This window comes from Pinus tabuliformis, chromosome 2_1 (genome assembly GCF_031772625.1).
Source record: "Pinus tabuliformis cultivar Carrire ecotype Pingquan chromosome 2_1, CPIR1, whole genome shotgun sequence".
NCBI lineage: Eukaryota > Viridiplantae > Streptophyta > Pinopsida > Pinales > Pinaceae > Pinus > Pinus tabuliformis.
Genome location: NC_142299.1, coordinates 57,645,120 through 57,672,190, shown reverse-complemented (window position 1 = coordinate 57,672,190; position 27,071 = coordinate 57,645,120). Strand labels below are relative to the sequence as shown.

At 38.0% G+C, this 27,071-nt stretch overlaps 1 protein-coding gene across 2 annotated transcripts in view; it reads left to right on the top strand.

The window, feature by feature from the left end:
• LOC149198765 (cyclin-dependent kinase F-4-like) overlaps positions 1 to 27,071 on the top strand; it is a 91,242-nt gene that overhangs the window by 32,294 nt on the left and 31,877 nt on the right. For both annotated transcript variants that reach the window (XM_089402154.1, XM_089402153.1), the window contains exon 19: positions 26,324 to 26,387. In XM_089402154.1, the coding sequence (XP_089258280.1) occupies positions 26,324 to 26,387 (64 nt within the window). The remainder of the gene's footprint in view (positions 1 to 26,323; positions 26,388 to 27,071) is intronic.

The following is a 27,071-nucleotide window of genomic DNA, read 5'->3' as shown; positions in this document are numbered from 1 at the left end:
ATGAGTCACTATTTTTTGTAGTTACATTTGCTTTGTGATTTTCTTGATCAACTATCCTCTTCATGCAATCACGTGCATAGTGGCCAAATTTATTGCAATAATAACATCTTACCTTTGATTTATCGAGTCTTTGATTGCTGATGAAGCTTTTGTTGTTGCTTCCACTTTCTTGTTCTTGCACTTATTTGCCATCTCTCCGACCACCATTCCTTCCACCTTGACCTCTGCCTCTTGATCTACCTTTGCCTCGTCCTGGGTCTCTTGAGATACAAACTTGGCTTTTAAAAGCAATTTCTATAGGGAATATCCACTCACTGACTAATAGTGGAAGATAGCCTCAATGTAGTTGCAGAGGCAGAGAAGAAAGAAGCAGAGTAAGCTCTCACTGCAGAGCATAATGAAGATGTTTTTAACATTGATTTTGAGTGTGCAGGTAAACAAGACAACAATCCAATTATAGTTATAGTTGAAAGAAAAGATGAAGAAAAAGTAGTAGTAAAGGACATGGAAGTTTCTAAAGACGAAGAAGAAAGCATTGAAACAACCTTTTCACAATGGAGTCAAGAAGAGATCAAATTTATCTATCAAGAAATATGGCGGAAAAAAGATCAGCAATATTAAGCGCAAGAAGCAGAGCAAAGTTCATAGTTCGAAGATGAAGAGTTGTGGCAATAGTCCATGAGTGAACAAATCTTTGAAGAGAATGTTGTAGAAGACAGACTGAGAAAGTCTAAATTGTTTTTCAAAACAAATACAAGAGAAGTTAGAAAAATTGCAACAAGAACAAGTGAAGAAATATGGAGCTTACAACAAGAAAGAGCAACTGAGAATGAAGTAGGATTGAGGCTATAGAATTTGGAAGAAACGATCCACTTAAAACAAAAGCCCCAAAACTTTACAATTTGTTGCAATTGCGATTAATGACAAAAAAATTGTGGATTGAGGTTCCACTCAAAAGGACTGCGATTCTAATTGGAGGGCGATGATGGCTTTGCTCACAATAATGGCTAGGGAGTAATTTGACGCGCAGACTACAACCGACTGCATATGATGGAAACCTCTCGCTTCCTCATGACTACAACTCACCAGACAGAAGGGAACGATTGCTCTACTATTGGCTTTGCCTTTGACTAACCAGAATGGCTTCTCGACTTTCTCAACTGCAACGACAACAATATTACGCTGAATGCTGAATCTTCGTGGCTTGCTTGTGTTTGACGATGATGACTTTGTCAATCGACTCTGATACCAATATGGATGGTGAAGATATTGGTGAATCCCACTGTGACAAGACGCATGTGGATGATGACTGCAAAGGGAGTTAGTTTATCATCATCTAGATAATAAACTATGCCTTGCCTGTGCCTCTTGATCTACCTCTTGCATCATGTGGATGATGGTTTACCTTTTCTAGATTCTTATGTAGAAGTGATTCATCCTCGGCTCTTTGAAACCTCGCTCTGATACAAGATACCATATTAAAATGGAGACTACGTTACGAGGTCAAGACATTTGGGATTACATCAAGATTGGATATGCTAAACTTGTAAATTTCACAACAGAACAAGTTGTCACAAATGCACAGAAGGACCAATCGATGTTAAACAGAAAGAAGACTGCACACATTGCAAATTATCTAACAAGCAGTGGATGAATCTATATTCCAGAAAATCATGACCACAAATTTGACAAACACAATGTGTTAGATATTGGCAATGAGCTATTAAAGTACGACCAAAGTAATTATTGTTATGTTGCAGAATATTAGGAGATAATTTGAAAGGCTGCAAATGAAAGAAACAAAGAAAATCCATTTGTTAATGAATTGAGTTTTGACCATTGTGAACCAGTTAAAAAATATGATGATGAGATTAAAGATCAAATAGTGGTTGAAAAGGTCCTCAACTCTTTGTATACTAAATTTGATGCTGTAATTGCAGTTATTGAAGAAGCGAAGGATTTGGCGATGTTGCCTGTTGATGAATTGATGGCATCACTTCTATCCCATGAGTCAAAGATAGATAGAAATAAGGACTACTCCATAGAAACTTCTTTAAAAGTCAAGTTTCTATCTCAAGTGACAGAGGTCGAGGTAGAGATTGAGGCGGAAGGAATGGTGGTCAGAGAGATGGCAAATAAGTGCAAGAACAAGAAAGTGGAAGCAACAACAAAAGCTTAACAACAATCAAAGACTCCATAAATCAAAGGTGAGATGTTACAATTGCAATAAATTTGGTCACTATGCACATGATTGCAGGAAGAGGATAACTGACCAAGAAAAGCAAAAAGCAAATTTAACTACAGAAAATAATCACCCCATGTTCCTAGCTTGTAATACAATGCAACCCTCTAATACGGATGAATTAGTTATTGCAAAGGTAAAATTGGGGACAGACAAGACTATGGATGTAGATGGCAAAGGAGTGGTTAACATATTGACTAAGCAGGGGGAAACAAATACAAACTTAGAGGTATACTATGTTCCAGGTCTAAAACATAATCTGATAAGTGTTGGTCAATTAACGTAGAAAGGATACAAAGTTATCTTTGAGGGACAAGATTGTCTTGTATATGACAAGTCTCCAGGAAAGCAACTGATAACAAAGGTGCAAATGACGAAGAACAAATTTAAGTATGGGGGTTTACGCAGTGCATTATATTAGATATCATTTTGGGATTCAACTGCGTTAAGTAAGTCATTCACGTATGACCATTTCCATGAGAGGTAGTCGTAACTGACTAATTTCTCATGATTTTTGAATAGTTCACTTAGCACTCATTGCATCGGGTGATGCTCACAGGGGTGAAGAAGTGGGATTGAAACTAGTGAAATGAATCACATAGCATCAATCATCACTTCCGGGGCTTGCACCCGGTAACCAGGACTTCCCAGGAGGTCACCCATCCCGGAACTCCTCTGGCTCAAGAACAAATTGATCCCTCTGGTCATGAATCACAAAAATCAGTAGAAATATATAGTTAGAGGATTACCTCCCATCCAAGAACCCTCTAGTACCTATGAGTGTTATATCTCGGGAAAGCAACACTGTGAAATCTTTTTGAAAGGAGTTGCATACAAAGCAAAGAAGCCACTAGAGATGGTTCATACATACTTGTGTGAACCCATGCAGACAAGGTTGATTGGTGGAAGTTATTACTTCCTCAAATTTATTTATGATTTCAGCAGAAATTCTTGGATTTATTTTTTGAAGCATAAGTTTGGGACTTCTAAAAAATTTGAAGAATTCAAAGCCCTAGTAGAGAATTAGAGTGATCGTCAGATCGTGGTGGAGAATATGATTCGAAGGCATTTCATGCTTACTACAAACAACATGGAATCAACAAGCAATTTACAACTAGATATACTATGTAGTAGAATGGAGTGGCAGAGAGAAAGAATAGAACAATTATGAACACGACATGAGGCATGTCAAAAGGAAAAAAATTGTCAAATGAGTTTTGGGCAGTAGCAGTTGCATGTGCTATTTATGTGATAAACAGTTTTACAAAAAATGTGATGAATAAAGTTTTGCAAGAAGCATGGTCATGTATGCTTTGTAGTGCAACTCATTTTAGAGTCTTTGGATTTATAGCATATGCACGTATACTTAAAGAGCTAAGAGGCAAGTTAGATAATAAAAGTGAGAAGTGTATATTTACTGGGTACAATGAGCGTTCAAAACAATATAAATTATATAACCTTGTCACCATAACGACTATAGTCAATAACAATGTGGTGTTGAAAGATTAAGAGTCGTGGAATGGGAGTGTAGACAAAACTGTTGATGCAAAAGTACCACTCATAGAAGAAGTTGTAGCAGAAAATGAGCAACAAGGTTCACAAGAAATGACACCAATCAGAGACACGCCAATAATGACTCCATGATATTTTGGATCGTTAAGTAGGTCAACAGATTAGAATACTCCTAGCTATCAGTCAGGTAATGAATAAAAAATGATAGCATTATAGAGAAAAATGATACTTGGGTTTTGGTTGAGTTACCTAAAGATAAAAATCTTTTTAGTGTCAAATAAGTCTACAAGATGAAGTTGAATGTAAAAGGAGAGGTTGACAGATTTAAAGCAAGATTGGTAGCAAAAGGGTTCTCGTAGCAACCAAAAATAGACTTATGAGAAACTTTTGCTCCAGTAGCTAGGATGAATACAATAAGAGTAGTCTTGGCAATAACAACTAGAATAAGTGAAAGTGTATTAGATGGATGTTGAATTAGCCTCTTCTTAAATGCCATTTTGGAAGAGGAAATCTACATGCAACAACCTTTAGGTTATGATGTTGAAGGTCATGAAGACAGTTTATAGACTGAAGAAAGCACTATATGGACTCAAACAAGCTCCAAGAGCCTTGTATAAGTAGAATTGACAATTATATGACTAGGAATGGATTTAGCAGAAGCAACAATGAACCAACCTTGTACACAAAGTAAAGATGATGAAGATTCATATGTAAATACGACTTTGTTCAAAAGATTGGTCGGTAGTCTTATGTATCTCACAACTACAAGACCGAATTTTATGCATGGAGTTAGTCTAATTTTTAGATTTATGCAGTCACCAAAAGAGTCACATTGGAAAGTTGGCAAAAGGATTTTGAGATATATGGTAGGAGCTACAGATTGTGGCATATCGTATGCAAGCACATACAAGAAAGATTTGGTTGGATATATTGACAGTGATTTTACCGGAAGTTTGGATGATAGGAAAAGCACTTTCGATTATGTGTTTCATCTTGGTTTAGGAGTAATCTTATGGACCTCTAAGAAGCCACCTATTGTGACACTTTTTCATCCGTAGAAGTAGAGTATGTAGCAACTACATCAACAATGTGTCAAGTAGTATGGTTACGCAGAGTTTTGGATGGACTTAAACAAAAACATGGAGGATAGACAACAATCTATTATGACAAAAACTCAGCGATCACACTATCGAAGCATAATGTGTTCCATCAAAAGAGTAAACATATAGATACAAGGTACCATTTTACAAGAGAACTTGTGAACAATGAAGAAATTTATTTGGAGCCTTGTAAATTGAATGATTAGTTTGTTGATATATTCATTAAGCCATTTGCAAAAAATGTATTTGAGTTTCATAGAGGAAACTTAGGTGTTGTAAGTGAAGTTGAGATGTAGGATGTTTAAGTTAGGATGAGTCATGTCTTAGTTTAGCGGTCTTAATTAAGGGGAGTGTTGAAATAGGTAATTACTCCCAAATGCAGAATAATCTAGAGAAAGACCTTGAGTTTGTTTGAGTTCAGTGTAAATTTAGAAAAGTCAAGTTAGTGAGTTTGCATGAAGTAGTTAGTTCAGTGAGCTTTAGTTAAGAAGTTAGTTAGAAAGAATGAAAGGAGGAAAACATAAAAATACACACAAAGAACGTGAGTTGTTGCTCTATTGCTTTATTAAACACAAACTTGATTCTCCTACAACTGAACTCAATATGATGTATTTATTCTTTCTAATTATCTTCTTAACTAAAGTTCACTCGCACTAACTACTTCATGCAAACTCACACTAACTTGACTTTTCTAAATTTAGACTGAACTCAAACTAACTCAGACTCTTTCTCTAGATTATTTTGTATGCAGGAGTAATTACCTATTTTAACACTCCCCCTTAATTACAACTGCTATACTAAGACATGACTCAACCTAACATAAACACGCCTGCTGGTCTAAGTCTTAGCTAGGCTTAGAACACCTATGTTTCCTCAATGAAACTCAAATACATCTTTTGGTAATGGCTTAGTGAATATATTTACCAACTGATCATTTGATTTACAAGGCTCTAAATAAATTTATCCATTGTTCACAAGTTCCCTTATAAAATGGTAGCTTGTATCTATATGTTTGCTCTTTTAATGGAATACATTATACTGTGATAGTTCAATGGCTAAGTTGCTGTCTCAATAGATTGTTGTTGGTCCTTCTTGTTTTTGTTGAAGTCCATCCAAAACTCTGCATAACCATATTGCTTGACACACTGCTGGTGTCACTGACACATATTCTGCTTTCGTTGATGAAAGTGTCACATTGGCCTGCTTCCTAGATGCCCATGAGGTTACTCCTGAACCAAGATGAAACACATAACCAAAGTGCTTTTCCTATCATACAAACTCCGTGCAAAATCACTGTCAGTATATCCAAACCAAATCTTTCTTGCCACAATATGTAGTTCTTGTTATGTATCTCAAAATTCTTTTGCTAGCTTTCCAATGTGACTCTTTTGGTGACTCCGTAAGTCGGGAAATCTATCTAATTCCATGCATAATCTCCAATCTTGTAGCTGTGAGATACATAAGACTGACAACTAATGAACCTTTGTCATCATTACTTAACTTTGTACCTGTCACTACTGGTGTAGGTGCAGGTTTACAACTTTCCATTTTGAATCTTTTCAGCAATTCTTTTGCATATTTATCTTGACAAATAAAAACCCTTTCTCTAATTGCTCAACTTCTATGCCAAGAAAATACTTCATAAGACCAAGATTTGTCATTTCAAATTCTTTCTTCATTGCTACTTTAAATTGATCTAGTTCAAGATCACTTGTATAAATCATATCATCTACATACAAATAGACAATCAAAATTTTCCCATGTTGATTTACCTTTGTGTATAAGGTTGGTTCACTGTTGCTTTTGCTAAATCCATTCTTGATCATATAATTGTCAATTCTGCTATACCAGGCTCTTGGAGCTTGTTTGAGTCCATAGAAAGCTTTCTTCAATTTGTAAACTTTGTCTTCATGACCTTCAACTTCATAACTTGGAGGTTGCTGCACATAGATTTCCTCTTCCAAAATGCCATTTAAGAAGGCTGATTTGACATCCATCTGATACACTTTCCACTTATTTTGAGTTGTTATTGCCAAGATTGCTCTTACTGTATCCAACCTGGCTACTGGAGCAGAAGTTTCTCCAAAGTCTATTCTTGGTTGTTGCGAGAGCACTTTTGCTACAAGCCTTACTTTAAATATATCAATCCCTCCTTTTTCATTTAACTTTGTCTTGTAGACCTATTTCACACCAATGAGATTTTTATCTTTAGGTAACTCAACCAAATCCCTCTATAGATTCTATTTCTTCATAAATAGCTTTCACCCAATTCTCGTCTTTGATAGTTTCTTCAGGTAATGAGGGTTGAAATGACAATAATGCAAAATTTAAATTGATATCTAAATCTTCATAAATATCCTACAAACATCTCATTTTTCTCTTACCATTACTTGTTTCATTACCTAACTGATAGGTGGGTGTATTTCAATTTGTTGACTGGTTTGATGATCCATGCTGCTCAAAATATTGTGGAATCCTTGCCTGTGTGTCTTTGATTAGTGTCATTTCTTGTGATCCTTGTTTCTCATTTCCTTCTACATTGCTACATCTTCTGTGAGCGGTACTTTTGCATCAACAATTTTGTCTACACTCCCATTCCACGACTCTTGTTCTTTGAACACCACATCTTTGTTGATTATAGTCTTTTTGGTGACAGGTTAATATGATTTATTTTCTTTTGAATGCTCACTCTACCTAGTAAATATACACGTTTTAACTTTTATCATCTAACTTGATTCATAGCTCTTTAGGTACTTGCACATATGCTATGCGTCCAAACACTCTAAAAGGAGATACATCACAAGGCATACCTGACTATGCTTCTTGCAAAACTTTATTCATCACGCTTTTTGTAGGGGATTTGTTTATCACACAAACTGCACATGCAACTGCTTCTGCCTAGTACTCACTTGACAAATTTCTTCCTTTCAACATGCTTCTTGCCATGTTCGTAATGGTTTTATTCTCACTCTTTGCCACTCCATTCTACTGCAGTGTATATCTGGTTGTACATTGCGTTCTTATTCAATGTTGTTTGCAGTAAGCATGAAATGCCTTCAAATCATATTCTCCATCGTGATCTGATTTTAATACTTTGATATGACAATCACTCTGATTCTCTACTAGTGCTTTGAATTCTTTGAATTTTTCAAAAGTCGTAGACTTCTCCGTCAAAAAATAAATCCATGTATTTCTGTTGAAATCATTAATAAATGTGAGGAAGTAATAACTTAAACCAATTCACTGTGTTCGCATGGGTCCACACAAGTTTGTATGAACTAATTCTAGTGGCCTCTTTCCTCTGTATGTAACTCTTTTGGAAAGCTTTCACGATGTTGTTTTCCCAAGACAGAAGACTCACAAGTACTAGAGGATTCATGAACGGGAACAATTACTTCAATGTTCCCCTAGTAGCCCAATGACAATTTCCAATAGCAATCACATTAACCATAAATCACATTGACAATAATTGTAGATAGAACATAAAATAAAATGCATAAAATAAAATGTAGAAGACAAGCCAAGATAAGAGGACACTAGATTTGATGGATGCCAAGGAAAACCCCAATGTGGGGAAAACCCTTTGATTGATTCTTCTTATTATTATATCCAATGTTCAGTAGAGAGAGAGAGTACAAAAAGTCGAAGTAGACTTGCCAAAACGAAGTCAAAATAACCTTGTCAAATCTGCAGTCAACTGCAGTCAAACTCAGCCTTAACCAGACAATCAAAGGTGGTCAATGTAGCAGTGAAACTTGCCTCCATGAGCTCGGTCAACCTTAGCCAAACTTGACCTTGCTTGGTCAAAGTTAATCCAAAACAGTCCTTCAAAGTTAAATAAAATTTGGTCAAAAGAGAGACAGTATGCTGTAATTTTTTGCGGTTAAAGTTGCAGTCAACCTTGAAGTCAACGTTGGTCAAAGTGCCCATATTTTCTCGCTTTTTGTTCCTAGCAACTAGGGCTCCCAAGATCGAACTTCTGACCCAAAAATCACAGTCTAACTTGGTCAATGCACCCCTCGTCAATGTTGGTCAAACCTGCAGCAAAATTCTGAAATTTCGGGTTGCAATTTGTCCTCCACCTTGCCACACGTGTGAGAGAAAATAACTGCCCAATAGTTGTATAACCCAATCAGATGAGGAGAGAGAAGAATGTGTGAGTGATGATGATGCCAAATGAGGTGAGAGGTCACTTGTATTTATACAAGTCGTTGAGGGTGAAGGGCTTCATGAGCCTACATGATGATGTGGCCAACTTGAGGAAATTGCACGTGTGGGCATATATTCAAAAACACACTTATGCTTGTTCAAATTAGATCATCTTTAGATTAATTTTGGTCCTCTCGAAAAGAGGAATTTAGTGCAATCATCATCTCCATCAAATGAGATGTCTAAAGTGGAATTTGGCCCTAGTTGCCAATTTTAACACTCCCTCTCAACTAGGTTGAATTCCACCTGCCAATCCATCCATCACCATTGATCATTATGCGATCTTGTCGTCATGTACCATCTCTATATCTCATATCATCTCTGCTCTGTTCTGCTGAACACTGATATGAATAATGAAGAAGAATCGATCGAGAGTGAGTCACAAAACCTTACCACTCTCCACTGACAAAAGTCATTCTAGAGGTAGAAGCTCAATCAGACTTGATCCCAGATCAAGTTGTTGAACATCATGCATCCTAGACATAAGGTGTACGACAATACACGATGCGTCCATAGGTAGTGCTATGGTCCATATCCACCTTTCCCAACTCGTTCGCTAGATGAGAGGTACTTCCCATGAGTCCGAGACTACTACCTGGGTAGGATGTATGCTGGGGCATCAATAGGAGAAGGTGAACCACTCATACTGCACATATGCCATACGAGAAGGTGGACCACTCATCCTATGCATATGTCAGTCATAGGGGAAGGTGAACCACTCACCCTACGTACATGTGTCATCAATCGTAGGGGAAGGTGAACTACTCGCCCTACACACATGTCAACCATCATGGGGTTTCATAGGGGAAGGTGAATCACTCACCCTGTACACAATGCACCAAGAGGGGAAGGTGAATCACTCACCCTGTACACAACACACCAATAGGGGAAGGTGAACCACTCACCCTGTATCTAGCGCACCACTAGGGGAAGGTGAACCACTCACCCTATGGTCACTCATAGCTCCAAGAAGAACCCCAAGCCCTAGGAGATCCTAGAGCTCAATGTCCAACTCAAGCGGGACACTCATGGGAGGGTCTTTCCACGACTCCAAGTCTTTCTCAGAAGGCTAAGAATTTGACCTTCCCCAAGGGCTTTGTGAGGATGTCTGTGACTTGCTCATCAATCTCGATGTGTTGGAGCCTTATTGCTCCCTGTTGTACCATGTCCCAGATAAAGTGGCACCTGATATCAATTTGCTTGGAGCGGTCGTGGAACACGAGATTCTCTGAAAGGAAAATCCTGTTGAAGAAAGTGTAACTAGGTTTGGTCTTCATGATGACATGATCTTTGTATTTGATGTAATAAAAGGAAATAAATTATTTTTGTAATCTTGCTACATGGGTTTCATGAGCAAGAAGTGTCTCTAGGTAAAAGACTTATTCTTGATGTCTTTAGGATTTATTGTTATGTCAAAGAGTCATGTCATGAATGGAGAAGCTCCTTTGGAGCTTATATAAAATGTATTGGTGTCAAACCAGCCCGCCAAGACCAAGAAGAATCCTCCAAGAGCAAGCTCACCGAAATCTGCAAGCAAAAAAACAGAGGAATGTAATGTCCGCTCCAAAATGAATTAAATAAATAAATATATGACATGTCACTGTTCACGTCGGCTCAAATAGATGATACCAACCACTATAAATACCCTATTGAGTTATCTGCAAATGGCAGAGACATAACTCACATTATCCTTTGAAATGTTGATGGGTGTAGGGTGCAGGAAGGCATGGCTTAGGTCTTGGATGGGTTGTAGGTCGAAGATCTTGTATGGGTGCAGGCAGGTGCAACCTCAAACATAATATAGCTGCAGGGAAGAGGATTTAGATGAGACAGTGAGCCGCAGTAAAACCCTCTTTGCAATCCCAGCCTAAATGAAGGTTAATGTTCTGGGTCTCGGATATCAACATATTACAGATAGGTATGGGAGCAAAGATCTCGAATGGGCACAAGATCTCGGTGACAAAATGCAGATCTATTGTTTCGTTTGAGTGTAGACCGATGTGTATCTCTTGGAGATCTGAATCTTCGGATAGTTACAATAAGGTACCTCTGTCATACATATATTTTGCAAGGAAAAACATGATGACAATCTTGCTTAAGATCATAGTCTCGACATAATCAGGAGCAACAATAACTATCACAATCTCGGCTTAAATGAAAGGTAAGGATCTCAGTGCAAGAAAGGATGAAATCACAGTCTCGGGGGATTTGTTCCATGGCAGTGAATGTATATATGTGATGGACAGGACCTCAGAATCCTGACTATCTTCGTGTAGCCTCAGTCTCACTGTCTCGGCTTAAGGAGAAACATAATGATCCTATCGTTGCCCTCACTGTCTCAACACTTTTGTTATAATGTACACTCTCTGTTGCTCGCGGTCAACATTATGATGATTCTAGCTAAAGTATAGTGATGATCCAAGTATGGTGTAGCAACAATGAAGCCCTTAGTACATTGATCAAGGGAGAGAATCAAATGTCTATGATGAAGATCTCAGTTATGCAACAAAAATGGCTTCAACAGTGCAACAATCATGACGATCTCAATAGTGTTCAAGGAAGAGGATAAGATGTCTTGCTCTTGGAGAGGCTAACTGTGTCAAGGGTCATGGTCTTGGTATTCGTCAATGTAATCTATATAAGAAGAATTTTGCGTGGGTTTTCCTCTCCAAGAGGGAGAGGTTTTGGCGCTGGCAGTAAGCCAAATATTTGCATTCTTGTCTCTTTTGTTTTGAAAGCAGTTTGATACACACACACACTAATAATGAACAAAAAATCAAGTTAAGATTAAGTGTAGAAATACTTCACAAATTGTTATCATGTAAAGAAGAATCATTCTAACTTATGTGTGCCCTAGATTTTTCAACAAATCCCACTTTGGTTGTCGCAAAAGATCACCGGGGTATCTAGCACATGCTCAAATAGCTCACTAAAGAGCTTCCTCAACCAAACGACCTCTCAACAGGCATACTAGCTACAATGTGTTTGACCTCGATGATGCTTAGAGCAATCAATTTCTGCATCCTGCTCATCCAAGAAATTGAAGCAAACCTCAAAGAGAAGCAACATCCAGGCGTGCATTTTCGATCCACCATTCTGCCAACCTAGTCAGCATTAGTATATCCATGTAGCCTCAAATTCCCGACAGTGTATCTCAGTCCATAGTTGATTGTGCCATGGAGATATCTCAATAGATTCTTAGCAGCAATCCAAATCCAATGTATGTGATGAGGCTCGACCATAAATTGACTCAACATATTCACTGTGAAGCATATGTTTGGACGAGAGTTTACCAAGAACACTAGTGCCCCCACAAGATGTCTATTCGGAAGGTTTTGCCAATTTGGGCCTAACAATACTACCACATAGCTTCTTGAAGTTGAGTTCCATTGGAGTAGACACATACTTGCAATCCACCATCCCACATCTCCCGATAGCTTCACAATGTATTTTCCTTGAGAAAGGAAAGTCTTACTGTGCTTTTGCCAGACCTCTAGGCCTAGAAAGTAGTGCATCGGTCCTAGGTCCTTCAACTTGAACTCAGAAGCCAACTCCCTCTTACATTGATAAATGAGAGGGTCTGTACCTGTCAGAAAGAGATCATCTACATAAAGGACCAAAATGAGAGGCATGTCCTTTTCAACCTAAGTATAGATTAGGATCCACATCGCTCCTTGTAAATACCAACTTCGTAAGATACTTCTCATCCTCTCGTACAAAGCCCTAGGGGCTTGCTTCAATCCATAGAGGGCTTTCTTCAACCTACATATGTGCGTCCTTCGATCTTGTACTTCGAACCCTTGAGGTCGTTCTAAGTAGACTTCCTCCTTAAGCGAGCCATGCAAGAAAGCAACCTTAATGTCCATTTGATGTAGGCTCCATCCCTGAGAAGCAACGAGAGCAATAATAGATCAGATAGTGGTATATTGGGCAATCGGTGCAAATATCTCGTCATAGTCCACTCCTTCCTTTTGAGAAAAGCCTCAAGCGACGAACCTGGGCTTATATTTTTCTGCACTCCCAGCTGCTCCATGTTTGATTTTGTATATTCATTTTGAGGTGATTATGGACTTGTCCTTCGGTCTAGGCACCACATCGCAGATAGATTCATATTCCTCATTCATTGCATCCTTCTAGGCATTGTGCTTAATGGCTTCTTTGAACGAAATGGCTGAGATTGAACAATAGTACTCATAGTAGTTAAGTACCCTTGATACTTGTTTGACTTCTTTTCAAGGAATGTCCCTTTTGGAGCGATATTTCTTTCAGCATCTTCGAGAATATCTTTGAGCCACAAAGGTCTTTTCCTTGAGGTAGATGGATCACGGGGAGGTGGATTAATGGGGTCCATCGGGCCTTCAACACCCATTATAGGCTCATATGTCTGAGGTTTATCCTGTTTTTTCCATAGCATCATCATTGTCCTTCTTAGGGATGGGGAGATCTCTGGCTTTCCCAAGGGCAGTGTCTTCATCGAAGGTGACATCATGGCTTACTTCCACATCTCTTTGACTAGGCACATAGATTCTATATGCGTTTGAATTTTCACTGTAGCCAACTAATATACCTTTTTGGCTAGATGCTTCCAACTTGTTTCTTTTCTCTTTAGGTGCATGAACATACACGGGACAACAACATATTCTAAAATGGGAAATTCCAAGTTTCTTACCAGTGAAAACTTCCTTGGGTGTCTTGAAATCCAATGCTTGATGTGGGCTCCCATTTTGAACATACACAACAGTGCTGACAACTTCTCCCCATAAGAACTTCGATAGACCTTGATCATGGAGCATGGCATAGTGGCTTCCAGGATTGTTTGATTCTTCCTTATAACAACTCCGTTTTGCTCAGAAGTGTATGGAACAATTGTCTCCCTCTTAATGCCAACCTCTCTGTAAAAGTCATTGATTTCATTTCATTCATATTCGGTTCCATTGTCAGCACTCAATATTTTGATCTTTTTCCTTGTTTGATTCTCCATCATGGCTTTGAAAGAACGAAACCATTTGAATAGTTCATCCTTCTTCTTCGAGAAATAGATCCATGTTTTGTGAGAGAAGTCATCCACAAAAATTGCATAGTATAAGTATCCGCCCAATGATGTTACTGGCAACATACTAGATAGGTCAGAAAGGACCAATTGAAGAATATCGGTAGCTTGGCTTTCACTTGAAGGGAATGGTTCCCTTGTAAGTTTCCTTGCTGCACAACCCTAACAAACTCCATGATTCATGTTGAAATCAGGCATACCTGTGACCATCTTCCTTACCCCAGGTAAGGCTTTATAATGTAAGTGGGCGAATTGGCAACATACCAGACAGGTCAGAAAGGACCAATTGAAGAATATCGGTAGCTTGGCTTTCACTTGAAGGGAATGGTTCCCTTGTAAGTTTCCTTGCTGCACAACCCTAACAAACTCCATGATTCATGTTGAAATCAGGCATACCTGTGACCATCTTCCTTACCCCAGGTAAGGCTTTATAATGTAAGTGGGCGAACCTTCGGTGCCATAGCTCAGATTGAAGAGAATCATTGCAAGTCAAGGCTCCCAAAGGACATCCTCCAACTTGATAGATACCATCAACCCTAATTCCAAGTGTGAATGCATCTTTAGGGTTTCTTTACCAAATACGTGCATTTCCATCAATAAATGCTACCCTGAAGCCTTTATCTTCCATCGCAGAAATATCCACCGGGTTCTTCTTCAAATCGGGCACATACAATACTTCTTGTAGATGAATGGTTTGACCTTGATTTAAGTGAAGATTGACAACACCTATCCCTTTCACAGGTTAGGTGGCATTATCTCCAAGTATGATCTTCAAATTAGTCTTCTTTTCAATCAAATTTGAGAGGGCCTCTTTGTACCTAGTTAAGTGCCTTGAGGCTCCACTATCAATCAACCAATGATCCAAAGTATCCGAAGGAGAGGTAGTAGATAAAGCGGAAAGAAGATAAAACTCTTGTTTTTCTACAACATTACTTTCCTCATACCTGCAATTTCTTGTCCTTTTGGCAGGTCGACCATTTCCATATCAAGCAGCGGGAGCATTCCTCTTTCTTTTATTGTTGAACCTGTTGTTTCTTTGATTGCCATTGCTTTTGAAATTGTTGTTGCTGTTTTCATCATCCCTTGGAGAATTCTTATTGTGAGGACACTCTAGCATAGTGGCCAAACCTATTATAATTGTAGCACCTTCCTTTCCTTCCTCCTTTGAATCCTTGCTTGAACCCTTGGTTCTGTCTCCTTGGACCAACATTATTTTTCTTCTTTGCATGAGCGGAGAAAGAAGTAGGTTCATTTTTGTTTGAAGGTTTGTCTCTCCCCATAATCTTCATCTCCTCTTGAGTGCATCTGCCAATGATCATCGAAACTAGGAATTTTGTCATTATTGAGATTCGAGAATAATGGTGGTGTTAAACACATCCAATGCTCTTGAAAGACCTCCAAGTGCAATGAGAGTGAGCTCCCTGTCAATAATTTCTCCAGAAGATAGTAGGTCATTCTTGATTTATGTTATTCTCATAAAGTAGGATTGGATAGACTCCCCTTTATCCAGCTTGATGTCCTTCAACTTGTTTTTGAGAAAGAGGATTTGATTTGCATTGTTTACTTTGAACATCCCAACCAACTTATCATATATTTCTTTAGAAGTTCCCAAATCAGAAACATAGGCCCAAATAGTTTTGAATAGAGTCAACCAAAATTTTCATTGCTTTGACCTCACCTTTTCTATACTTCGTCTTAGCAGAAGCCGGTGCATTTGAAGGAGACTCCACCACTTTTTCCTGCACCTCCAAATTCGGGTCTAAAGTCATCTTCCATGCATGATTGTCATATTTGTCATTGAGCTTGTTCTTAGTCTTGAAGTAAGATGAAGAAGCCATTGAAACTTGTCCAATACATCTCTCTTGGTGATTGCTTTTCTCTCTATTGCTTGGGCTTTGTCTTCACTTGGGCTCTGGTACCATGTTAATTTTAGTTAACAATGGTATGTTCTATGTTTAGCACAATTACTTCAATGTTCCTTTAGCAGCCCAACGACAATTTCCAATTTAGTTTTCCAATAGCAATCATATTAACCATAAATCACATTGACAATAATTGTAGATAGAACATAAAATAAAATGCGTAAGACAAGCCAAGACAAGAGGACACTAGATTTGGCAGATGCCAGGCAAAAACCCCAAAGCGGGGAAAACCCTTTGATCAATTCTTCTTATTATTATATCAAATGTTTAGTAGAGAGAGTACAAAAGTCAAAGTGGACTTTCCAAATCAAGTCAAAACAATGCTGTCAAATTTGTAGTCAATTGCAGCCAAACTCAACCCAAATCAGAAAGTCAAATATGGTCAACACAACGATCAAACTTGCCTCCTTGAGCTTGGTCAACCTTAGTCAAACTCAACCTTGTTGGTCAAAGTCATCCCAAAATAGTCTTTCAAAGTCCAGTCAAATTCGGTCAAAAGAGAGAGAGTCTATTGTAATTTGCTGCAGTCAAAGTTGTAGTCAACCCTGTTCAAAGTGCCCAGATTTTCTCAATTTTTGTGCCCAACAACTCGGCCTTCCAAGATTGAATTTTTGACCCAAAAATCACAGTCAAACTTTGGTCCATGCACCCCTCGTCAATGCTGGTCAAACCTTTAACAAAATTATGAAATTTCGCCCTGTAATACGTCCTCCTTCTTTCCACACTTGCGAGAGAAAATAGATGCCCAATCGCTGTACGACCCAATCAGACGAGGAGAGAGAAGAATGTGTGAGTGATGATGATGCCAAATGAGGTGAGAGATCACTTGTATTTATACAAGTTGTTGAGGGTGCAGTGACATGTCCCTTGGGCTTCATGAGACTACATGATGTTGTGGTTGACCTGAACAAATTGGATATGTGTGGGCATAAATTCAAAAACACACCTCTGCTTGTCGAAATTAGATGATCTTTTTAGATCAATTTTGGTCCTCTCGAAAAGAGGAATTCAATGCAATCATTATCTACATCAAATGAGCTTTTTAAAGTGGAATTTGGCCTTAGTTGCTAATTTTAACAGAGGTAATACTCTAACCGTTTGTTTTTATTGCAATAATCTCAAACCAAAAAAATGCAGATGTCCAAATTGAAGGTGCCATAACCAATAATCATAAACACATGCAACCTTAAAAGAACTGACATGATTTATGTAATTCATGCCCAGAGGGAACAATTTGTTCTTCATCATTTGCACATTTTTATTAACTGGTTGCTTGGAGATTTGTCATATACAAGACAATCTTGTCCCTCAAAAATAACTCTGTATCCTTTTTGCATTAATTGATCAACACTTATCAGATTATGTTTTAGACTTGGGGAACATAATATACCTCTGAGACTGTCTTGGCCGTCCCCCCTCACACCCCCACTTGGTCAGTGTGTTGACAACTCCTTTGCCATCTACATCCACTGTCTTGTTAGTCCCCAATTTTACCTCTAATATCCAAACATTATTAGAGGAATCATGCATTATATTACAAGCTAGGAACATGGATGAACTATTTTCTATAGTTACATTTGCTCTTTGCTTTCTTTGATTAGCTATCTTCTTCCTGCAATCACATGCATAGTGACCAAATTTATTGTAATAATAACATCTCACCTTTGATTTATAGACTCTTGGATTGTTGTTGTAGCTTCCAGTGTTGCGAACATCGCAATTGAGATTAAATCGACGACGGGAAAAAATCGGAAAATTCTGGAAAAAATCGGCAAATACAAAAATATCCTTTTTTTTTTTCAAAATTTTTAATATCTAAAGCATCTACAACATAAAATAAATGCATTGAAACATAAATATGATAAAAGAACTAATATATAAGATATTTAATATCATTTCTAGTGCTACATCACACATAACAGTGAATCATGTCCTGAATAGTAATCCCGAGTCCCAATTGAGCCTCAAAATATCAATAAAAAATATAATCATGTATCTCATATCACGAGTCATAATGTCATATACAATGAAATGAACCATATAACTAATACTATTGATTTCCTCTGCCCCTCTTGCGAGAAATTGCAATAGCTTTCCCTCTAGATGTAGATGGCGGTGGAGTTGGTAGTGGACCCTGTTGTGCTCTAGAAGCAGAAGAACTACGAGCTACAGGAGGTAGACCACATCCTCTACTGGTGACAGGGGTAGCTTGGGTAGGTGGTGTCACCTCCTCCTCCACACCCTCCACTACCTCTTGCTCTAACCATTCAACGACAGATTCCATGAGAGGCCTCTCGGCCTCAACCCTCCATGCAACAGTGGTGTGAATCCCATCTAATGAAATGGCCTCCACATCAAGTGTCCTCTCAAGTTGCCTCACCCACAATCGAAGATTGTAGTAGACGTAGACCATGTCATTAAGTCGCTGGCACTCCAACTTGTACAATGGTAATAAAATAGTAATTATAAAAAAATATTATTTAATGAATTCAAAAAATTAATTGGAAATTTGGAATATTTTAAGTTTTAACTTGTTGCACTTCTTGGTGTGTATTTTTTCAAATACACTCTAGTTGCACTCGCATCCTAAGGAGCTACATGTTTCGCTGAGCACTCGAATGGCAAGCCTTCACAAATTGGGTACTTTGGAGATGACACCATCCTCTGAACATAAGTGAAGAATCCATTCATGACCTTAGCATCAAATAAGAACCCACAGGAGTAAGCAAATGCGGGGTTCAGGTAGATTCCTGTAGCATGAATATGACAATGGAGTGTATTGTTCCATCGTTCATCAATCACTTTCCATAGGAGAAGTTGTTTATGAAACCCCTCATCTCCCTTATCATTATAGTAGGTCTGAATGGATTCTTTGGCCCTATCCATGGCCTCATACAAGTAGCCCATTGCGGGCTTTTCACCATCAACTAATCGAAGAACCTTTACCAAAGGTTCAGTAATGCAGCACACCTCCTGCACTCTCGCCCGAGGCTTTCCTGGTATGAAACTAATCTGCATATCGCCTCTCCCTCTGGTTTGTGGTTAAATGTCAAAGCACACCACTCATATGAAAGAAACATTCTCTTCACATCTCACATAGAATTCAAGAGGGATTGAAGAGATATGAAATTGGTGGCAAACCGTGTAATGGCAGGGCGCACCAACTCCTTGTTGTTGGTGAATGTTCTCATCAAATGAAGCACAAATGCATGATTATATATAAATTTTGTAATGCTTTTTGATGATTCAAAAATATCTTTGACAAAAGGAATTTTTCCTTTTCTCAAAATAAACACATCCAACAAATCACATAATAATCGTGCATCTTTGATATGTGCAGAAGCATCAACAAATTTCATAATTAGCCAAGAAGTTTATAAGGCTTCTACCCTTTTGATTATTCCAACCATCTGACATCACAGTGCATCTTGTGTGTGCCCATGATGCTCTAAACTCCAATCTCTTGGTGCAGTCAACCTTTTCATTTTGAAGAATGTGCCCTCTAAAGTCACCATAAGAAGGGACTTTGTACCCTGGGCCAACAACTGCAATAACATCAGTAACAGGCTGGAAAAATGCATTGTTCCTTGGAACATTGAAAGGAATATCATTCCAAAGAATAAAATTGCCTAACAACTTGTCACCCTCTTCTTTCTCCCTTTTTTAATAATTGAATAGATAGATGGTTGTGACCCACGTGTGGTTCTAGGAACAAAACATGAGGAGGCAACATTAGGGTTGGTTGTAGATACTGATGCTGAAGTAGAACCAGTGCCACTCTCATGTTCACCTCCTAACACTCTACTCCCTGCTAGTTGACTCTTCAGAGCTGACTTGGACAATTTGGTTTGCTCTTCCAATGATCTGAGGGCTCTTCGGACGATTTTCGGATTTGTATTTAAGTAAGGCCCTACCTCATGTCTATGGATTTGTGTAAGGTGATACTTCAATTTGTATACCCCTATCATATGATGCCCACATAACTTGCAAGTCAAGTTTGATCTGTCAAACCCTTCATCAGGTTCACCAAATTTCCACAGAGAGTCCAATTTCCTTGGCATGTTTGTAACTTTGTTGAACTCTTGAGTTTTAATGTAAGATGAAGTTTGAAGTTGAACCTAGGGCACAAGAAGAATTGCAAGTTAAAAAAATAAAAATAAAATTTACATACAACACATTGAATTTTTGACAAAAAAAACTTCTACTCAATGCAACAACGATGGAAAAAATGCACATTCAAACCCAAACAAAAATGATGCAAAAAAACTAGAGCACAAGAAGAAATTAAACTTATAAATCTAACAATCAAGTTTTTGCATTTTTGACCAAAATGAGCCCTTTCCATTCTATGCAACAACAATGAAAAAAAACACAATCAAATCCACTCAAAAATCATTGAAAATCAATGGGTTATAGAAACCCAAGCAAAAACAAAAAAAGGGCCAAATTTGATGCCCATACAGGGAAACGCTTTGCTCAATAAACTTGGTCCAAACTTGATTTTTTCTTGCTTGGGATGCTAAATTCCTTCGCTTTTCTTCTCTTCTGCCCTTGTAGATGATGACTTCTCCTCCTCAGCTCTCAAACTTGCCCGCTGTTTGAAAAAAATGACACAAAAACCAAAAATTGGCCCTTTAAACTTGTTGTTTTTGCCGTCCACGATTTTTAATGATTGGATCGCGTGAATTTTTCAAATAAAAAATTTGCTGAAAAAATCGGTGATTAAATCGTTTTGGTGAAAAAATCGTGATTAACACCGACTTGCTTCCACTTTCTTGTTTTTGATCTTTTTGGCCATCTCTCCGACCACCATTCATTCTCCCTCGACCGCTGACTCTTGATCTACCTCTTCCACCATGTGGATGATGATTGCATTCTCACTTATCTTTAAATAACTATTTTCTATTCATTAATTATTCTCTCTTATACATCCCACCGAGTTGCGACTCTTCTCACTTCTTGCTTCACATTACAATGACCCAACCATAAACATGGGACTTTCTAATTACGGAATCTTGCAAGCTCTAACTTTCTTGTTCTCATGCAAACTAAGAGTTGATCCTTTAACTAAAATTTTCTAACATCGCTTTAACTTATCTCAACATTTTTCTTTTCCTCAACTATTTATGCATTGCATGCATACGGGAGTAATTATTATTTTTAACACCCCCCCTTAATTACAACTGTATGACCCAACCTTAACTTAGTCATGATGCGATTATGCCTGCTAGACTTACAATCAAAAATTGGCGCAGAAAACTTTTTACAATGTTGGATTTTCTTTTTCGTTTCCTCCAAATTCTATACCCTCGAAACTGCTTCATGCTCAGTTGCGCTTTCTTGCTATAAGCTCTATATTTCTTCATTTGTTGCTGCTGTAATTTTCTTTGACTTTTCTTGTATTTGTTCGTTCACTCCTTGAGTGTTGCCATGACTCTTCATCTTCAAATTGTGAACTTCTCTTTGCATCTTGCGCTTCATATTCCCAATCTCCTTTCTGCCATATTTCATAATAGTAGAATTTGATCTCTTCTTAATTCCATTGCTGAAATGTTCTTTCAATGCTTTCTTCTCCGTCTTCATAAACTTCCATGTCCTTTCATTTATCTTTTTCTTCATCTTTTCTTTTAGCTATAATTGTAATTGCACTGCTGTTTTGCACTGCTGTTTTGTTTAACTGCACACTCAAAATCAATGTTAAAAACATCTTCATTATGATTTGCATTGAGAGCTTTCTCCGCTGCTTCTTTTTTCTCTGCCTCTTCTACTGCATTGAGGCTATCTTCCACTGTTATGCAGTCAGTGGTTATTTTCATCAAAGACTTTGAATCACTTTATCCTCTTCTTGATCGTCAGCTGTTTCTAGATCATACCCTGCTTCACGAGCAGTTCCAACTTTTGCTTCATAACTTGCTACTACAGTGACAACTTCAACATTCAATTCTTCATCAAACATGGAACTTTCCATATTGCCACAATCAATCCCTATTTAAAGAAAGAGACCACAAATGTCATCAACATAATCTTCATCCACTCTCTGGTGAGATACCTTAACATGCATATGCCCATTAACAATTTAAACTTCATCAAATTCATCAGCTGCTGTTGAATTCACAAGAGATGCACTCTCAACTCCGCAAACCATTACTTATATGACAAACTTTCTATGTCATTCTCAAACATAAATGTCACAATCTCTAATGCAAAGAGGTCATCATCAGTTGCAATCTTACCAACTAGATCGCACATGTTATTCACTGCTTTATTGTAACTTTCACCATCATCATCAAGGTCTATTGCTGGAATCTCCAATTCACAAGTCACCTTGCAATCATTATCCACAGTGTCTTGTCAAAGTGGGATTCACCATGATCTTCATAATCCATGTTATAGTAGAGTTCTCAAGCATTTATATGTTCTTGCTCTGCTTCACACATTGAGGTTCAATTTCTCTCTCTGCAATCTTTTCTACGGCCTTTTGATCCATATGCACGTCTTTTCTATGACCTTTTTATAGTCTTCACGGCCAACATCCACATTTGAGTGGGATTCTCCAAGCTCTGTTGTCCTCCTAGAGTCTTGCACATTTACTCTCAGACCTGCCGTTGAATCCTCTATTGATTCTTCAATAGATTGTGACACTTGTTGTTGCATGCCATTTTCCTTTGTACCAAATTTCTGCTTTTATGATCTTCCATGCTTCCTGGGAAAATGTAGCTTTTGCTACCTTTCACAGAAACTTCTCTTCCAATCCTTGTTTTATAAAATCCAATAGTAATGCATCACATACTTCATCATATGGGTTATTAGACTGGTATTCAATCAACTCTTTACATCGAAGAAAACATTTCATTTTGACAATCAAAAAATCAATTTTTTTAACAGTAAATTTGAAAATGTTACCAAATCCATCCCGATCTATTCATCCTCGAATTGTTCTGCTTCATCTACTTGTCTTTTAGATGCCTCAGCTGCGGCAAGAACCTCTATGAGCTCTTGGAAATACTTTGGCTCTTACTTTCGATTTTTTTGTTGGTCTGCTTCAGTTTTGCTTGGCGACCCATGACTGCCATCTTTCTTCTGTCTTTTGTCTTCTTTTTTATTGTGTGAATCTTCTTTCCATATCGCCCCCGAAAAAAATATGGTTTTAACTTTTTAGCATGCGCTCCGCTGTAAGTTACAATCTTTATGAACAATCACTTAAAAAAGTCTCTCTGAAGATATGTTTTAATAAAAACTCAAAAATCACTTTAAAAGTCTTCCACAAATATGTATGGCCAGGCTCGTTAGTAAATCTCTTCTCCTTTATAAAACAAGTTTTGACTTTTATTTTTGAAATGAACCCTTTTATGTTTTTCTAATACAATATGGTAAAAAAACTGTTTTTATTTTAAAAATCTCGCACTGCATTAAACAATACCTTACAGCACTTTGGAATAAATAAAATATTGTCGCACTTTGAATAAATAAAATAATGTCACTCACAGTGGTGCGTTCACGTACCCCAAAAATTACTTGCAAAGGATCTGGCTGAATACTCGCGGCTTAAGATGGTGGCTTATAATCTTAGGGCTTCGGCCCTCTGGTTGGTTTAAAAAAATTGACAGCTCTATTCAGCAGCTCTGCTCAAAACTCATCGACCAGCTTGTTGTGGCTTGTCGCTTGGCAGTGGTGGAGCCAGACATTCTCACACAGAGCGGCTTGTAGGACTGGTTACAGTCCGGTCAACTTACGGCAATTGTGCCGGGGCAATGGCCCTTTCCCCCTCACACAAAAAAGAATTCTTAACTTCTCATGCAGACTGCAGCTGCATGCTCTCGGAGACCTTAGTTCTTCCTCGGCTCTTAGAAAGCTCGCTCTAATACCACTTTGTTTACAGACCTTCGGAAGGAATGGTGGATCCAAGGCAGAGATAATGCACTCAAGGGTGTCAAAGTCCCCATCTTCAATGTTCACATCCCACAGCTTGAAGGTTTGATTTTACAATCTTCAATCAGGAGATAAGGCAAATATTCAGTTGAGTTTAAATATGATCTTTTGCCTTTGTTGATGCAAGTTTGTTTCTCTTTACCCAAAGGATGAACCCATAAATACATTGGTTCGATTATTCTCTTGAAGAGTTGGCAACTTGTTAAAGAACTCTAGGTTCAGGTCTCTACAATTCTGGAATTTAAGAACCATGATATGACCACCATGCAATGGGTGTAGTAGTGCCCCTATCAACATGTGCTGTTCATTTTCAAAGTGCCACTTCCTGTGCTAAACTCTGGAAAGTAGTTCTTTAGCTCTCGGACATCCATAGCTACAAGAAAAATCTTTGTAAATGTTGCCAAAGAGAGAATGTGTATGATATTTGTTCCATAGACGGAAAATGGCATGCAACAAATCTGACCTCAATCCTAATCTCTCCTTGTGGGACAAATCTGCCCTTTCTATAAAGATTTTTTCAGCAGCAAACCTAATGGCAATACTTGCAAAATCCCAATAATCCGTGAAAAGATGAAAGAGATGAAGAAACATCAGCTTAAACCATTTCTTGTCATCCAACTCGAACTCTACTATTGCCTCATCTCTTCCATCCAAGGCAACCGTTCTTGCAAAATGTCCGGTGTTGAATCTTCTCTGTGTTTATTCAACAATTGAGCAAATTTAATGTCCCTTTCCTGAACCTCTTAGAGCATGCTTGCTGCACTTACTTTCTTCCTCGGCTAACTGTGCATCATCATGTTCCTTTTGGAAATGGGATGCATCCTTTTTGTTGATAGATTTACATCTAAACGGCTAGGAATCCAAAGCTACATGGCTTTAACCATTGTTTATGACCTTGTAAACATTTTCTTTTCACTTGCTGCAAATAGGCTTTAGACCCTGCCAAGTTTTTTCTTGCACTTGCTGTAATTAAGTAATCACCTTGTGTTTTTATTCTTCTTCCTTATCTTTGTGCCTCTCTTTCAGAGAAGAGAATTGATGGGATATTTCTGCTAATTTTGATTACCACCACTTACGCTGGTTTGAGGGCAAGAGATTTTCTGAGCTGATGGACGTGAGGCCATGTGGAGTCCCTCTTCCTTTACCTCAAAATATGCTGGTTTTAATTCTGGCATTTTCTTGTTTTTTGTTTTTGTTTTTATGCTTACACAATAGCTATTTTCTGCAGCATGGAATGGTTCTAGAGTTCCCGAGTTGGTTGAAATGGATCTGGTAGCAAACACTACTGGATCCTGGAGATTCTGGTGTGGATCAGAAAATCTGTGATACTGATCTGCAAAGAAAGTTTAACCAATTTGCCATTTTAGGGTGGTGAAATAGGTAACCCTGGTCTAACTTGGTTAACTGTGCATCGATATGGTTCCTTTGGAACTGAGACATCTTTTTCGCTGATAGATTTACATCTAAATGGCTAGGAATCCAAAGCTGGTTGGCTTTAAACATTGTATTTGACCCTGTAAAATTTTCTTTTCGCTTGCTGCAAATAGGCTTTAGACCCTGCCAAGTTTTTTCTTGCATTTGCTGTAATTCGGTAATCACCTTCCCCTTGAGTTTTCCTTCTTCTTCCTGATCATCTTTGCTCCTTACTTTCGGAGAAGAGAATCGATGGGATATTTCTGAGCTGATGGGCGTGAGGCCATGTGGAGTCCCTTTTCCGTTACCTCAGGAAATGCTGGGTTGAATTCTGGCATTCTTAATTTTTTTAGCTTACACAGTAGCCATTTTCTGCAGCATGGAATGGTTCTACAGTTCCCTAGTTGCTTGAAATGGAACTTGTAGCAAACACTACTGGATCCTGGAGATTCTGATGTGGATCAGCAAATGTGTGATACTGATCTACACTGAAAAGTTAACCTATTTTCCATTTTAGGGTGGTGAATTAGGTAACTCTTGTTAAGAGCAGATGTTGGTTGGTATGTGTTACTTCTTTAGATATTTGCCTCAAATTGTTAAGTGTATCTGTCAGCAAATACTGCTGGATCCTGGAGATTCAGGTGCAGATCAGTGAATCCATGATTCTGAACTGCACCAAAAATCAGGGTGGTAAATCTTATAATGCTGGTTAAGACCTGTTGTGCATGCCTCTTGTAACTCTCCAACCTACCAATTATCCTGTATTTCAAGTCAATGATGTGCTTTTTATAACTTTTTTCTAAGGTTTTAGGTAACTGAGCAATAGCCATAAGAGCAGTAGCATATTGCTGGAAATTTTTTAAATATCTGGGAAGAGTAATACCATATATATTTGGTTGATTGCTAATGTGATTACTAAGTGCTTGATTCTCATATTCTGATGCAGATCCTAAGTATGGCGGTAACAATAAAGAAGCTATCAAGGATATATCTTCGTATTTATCACAAAGGTAATTTACTCCTCTAACAAGCATTAACGACTTTATTGCTGCTGTTTTATCTTCTTAAATTGACAATGGGCATTATTTGGTATCGTATGTGCATTGAATGGGATGTGAATGCACATACAATATCTTGAAAAGATTGTTAAATCAATGCCTTTATGTTCTTTTTTCCACTGAAACATTTGATGACAAGTCTTCACTTTGATTTGATTTCAAACTACAGTGCCTTTATTCCGAAGAAAAATCGTATCTTTCTATTAAAAAGAAATAAAATGTTACATTTGCAGATGCACTGTAGTGCATTCAAAATAAAATGTACCTGCAGGGAGTGCATATAATGTCTACAAAAAAACTGACTGGGCTATAATGAAACTAGCCCCTGAGTCCTCAAAAGATAAAAATAAAAAAGATATATACTGTTCATAAATACAAGTCTGTATCAGAATATCCTACTTGTTTAAAAACAGTATACATAAATAACAAGATCCTACTATCATAAAACAAAACAAAAATAAGACTTCTGCACTTGTAGATTAGCTATCTATGAAAGACTGATGACGGAAATTGTGATCTTGCCCCATCAACATGTTCAGTGACCTGCCAGTCCCCCAAAACCTGTTGAGTGCCTTCTTTGGATAAAAGATCTGCTGCAGAATTCCTTTCTCCGTAAATGTGACAGCATGAGTTAAA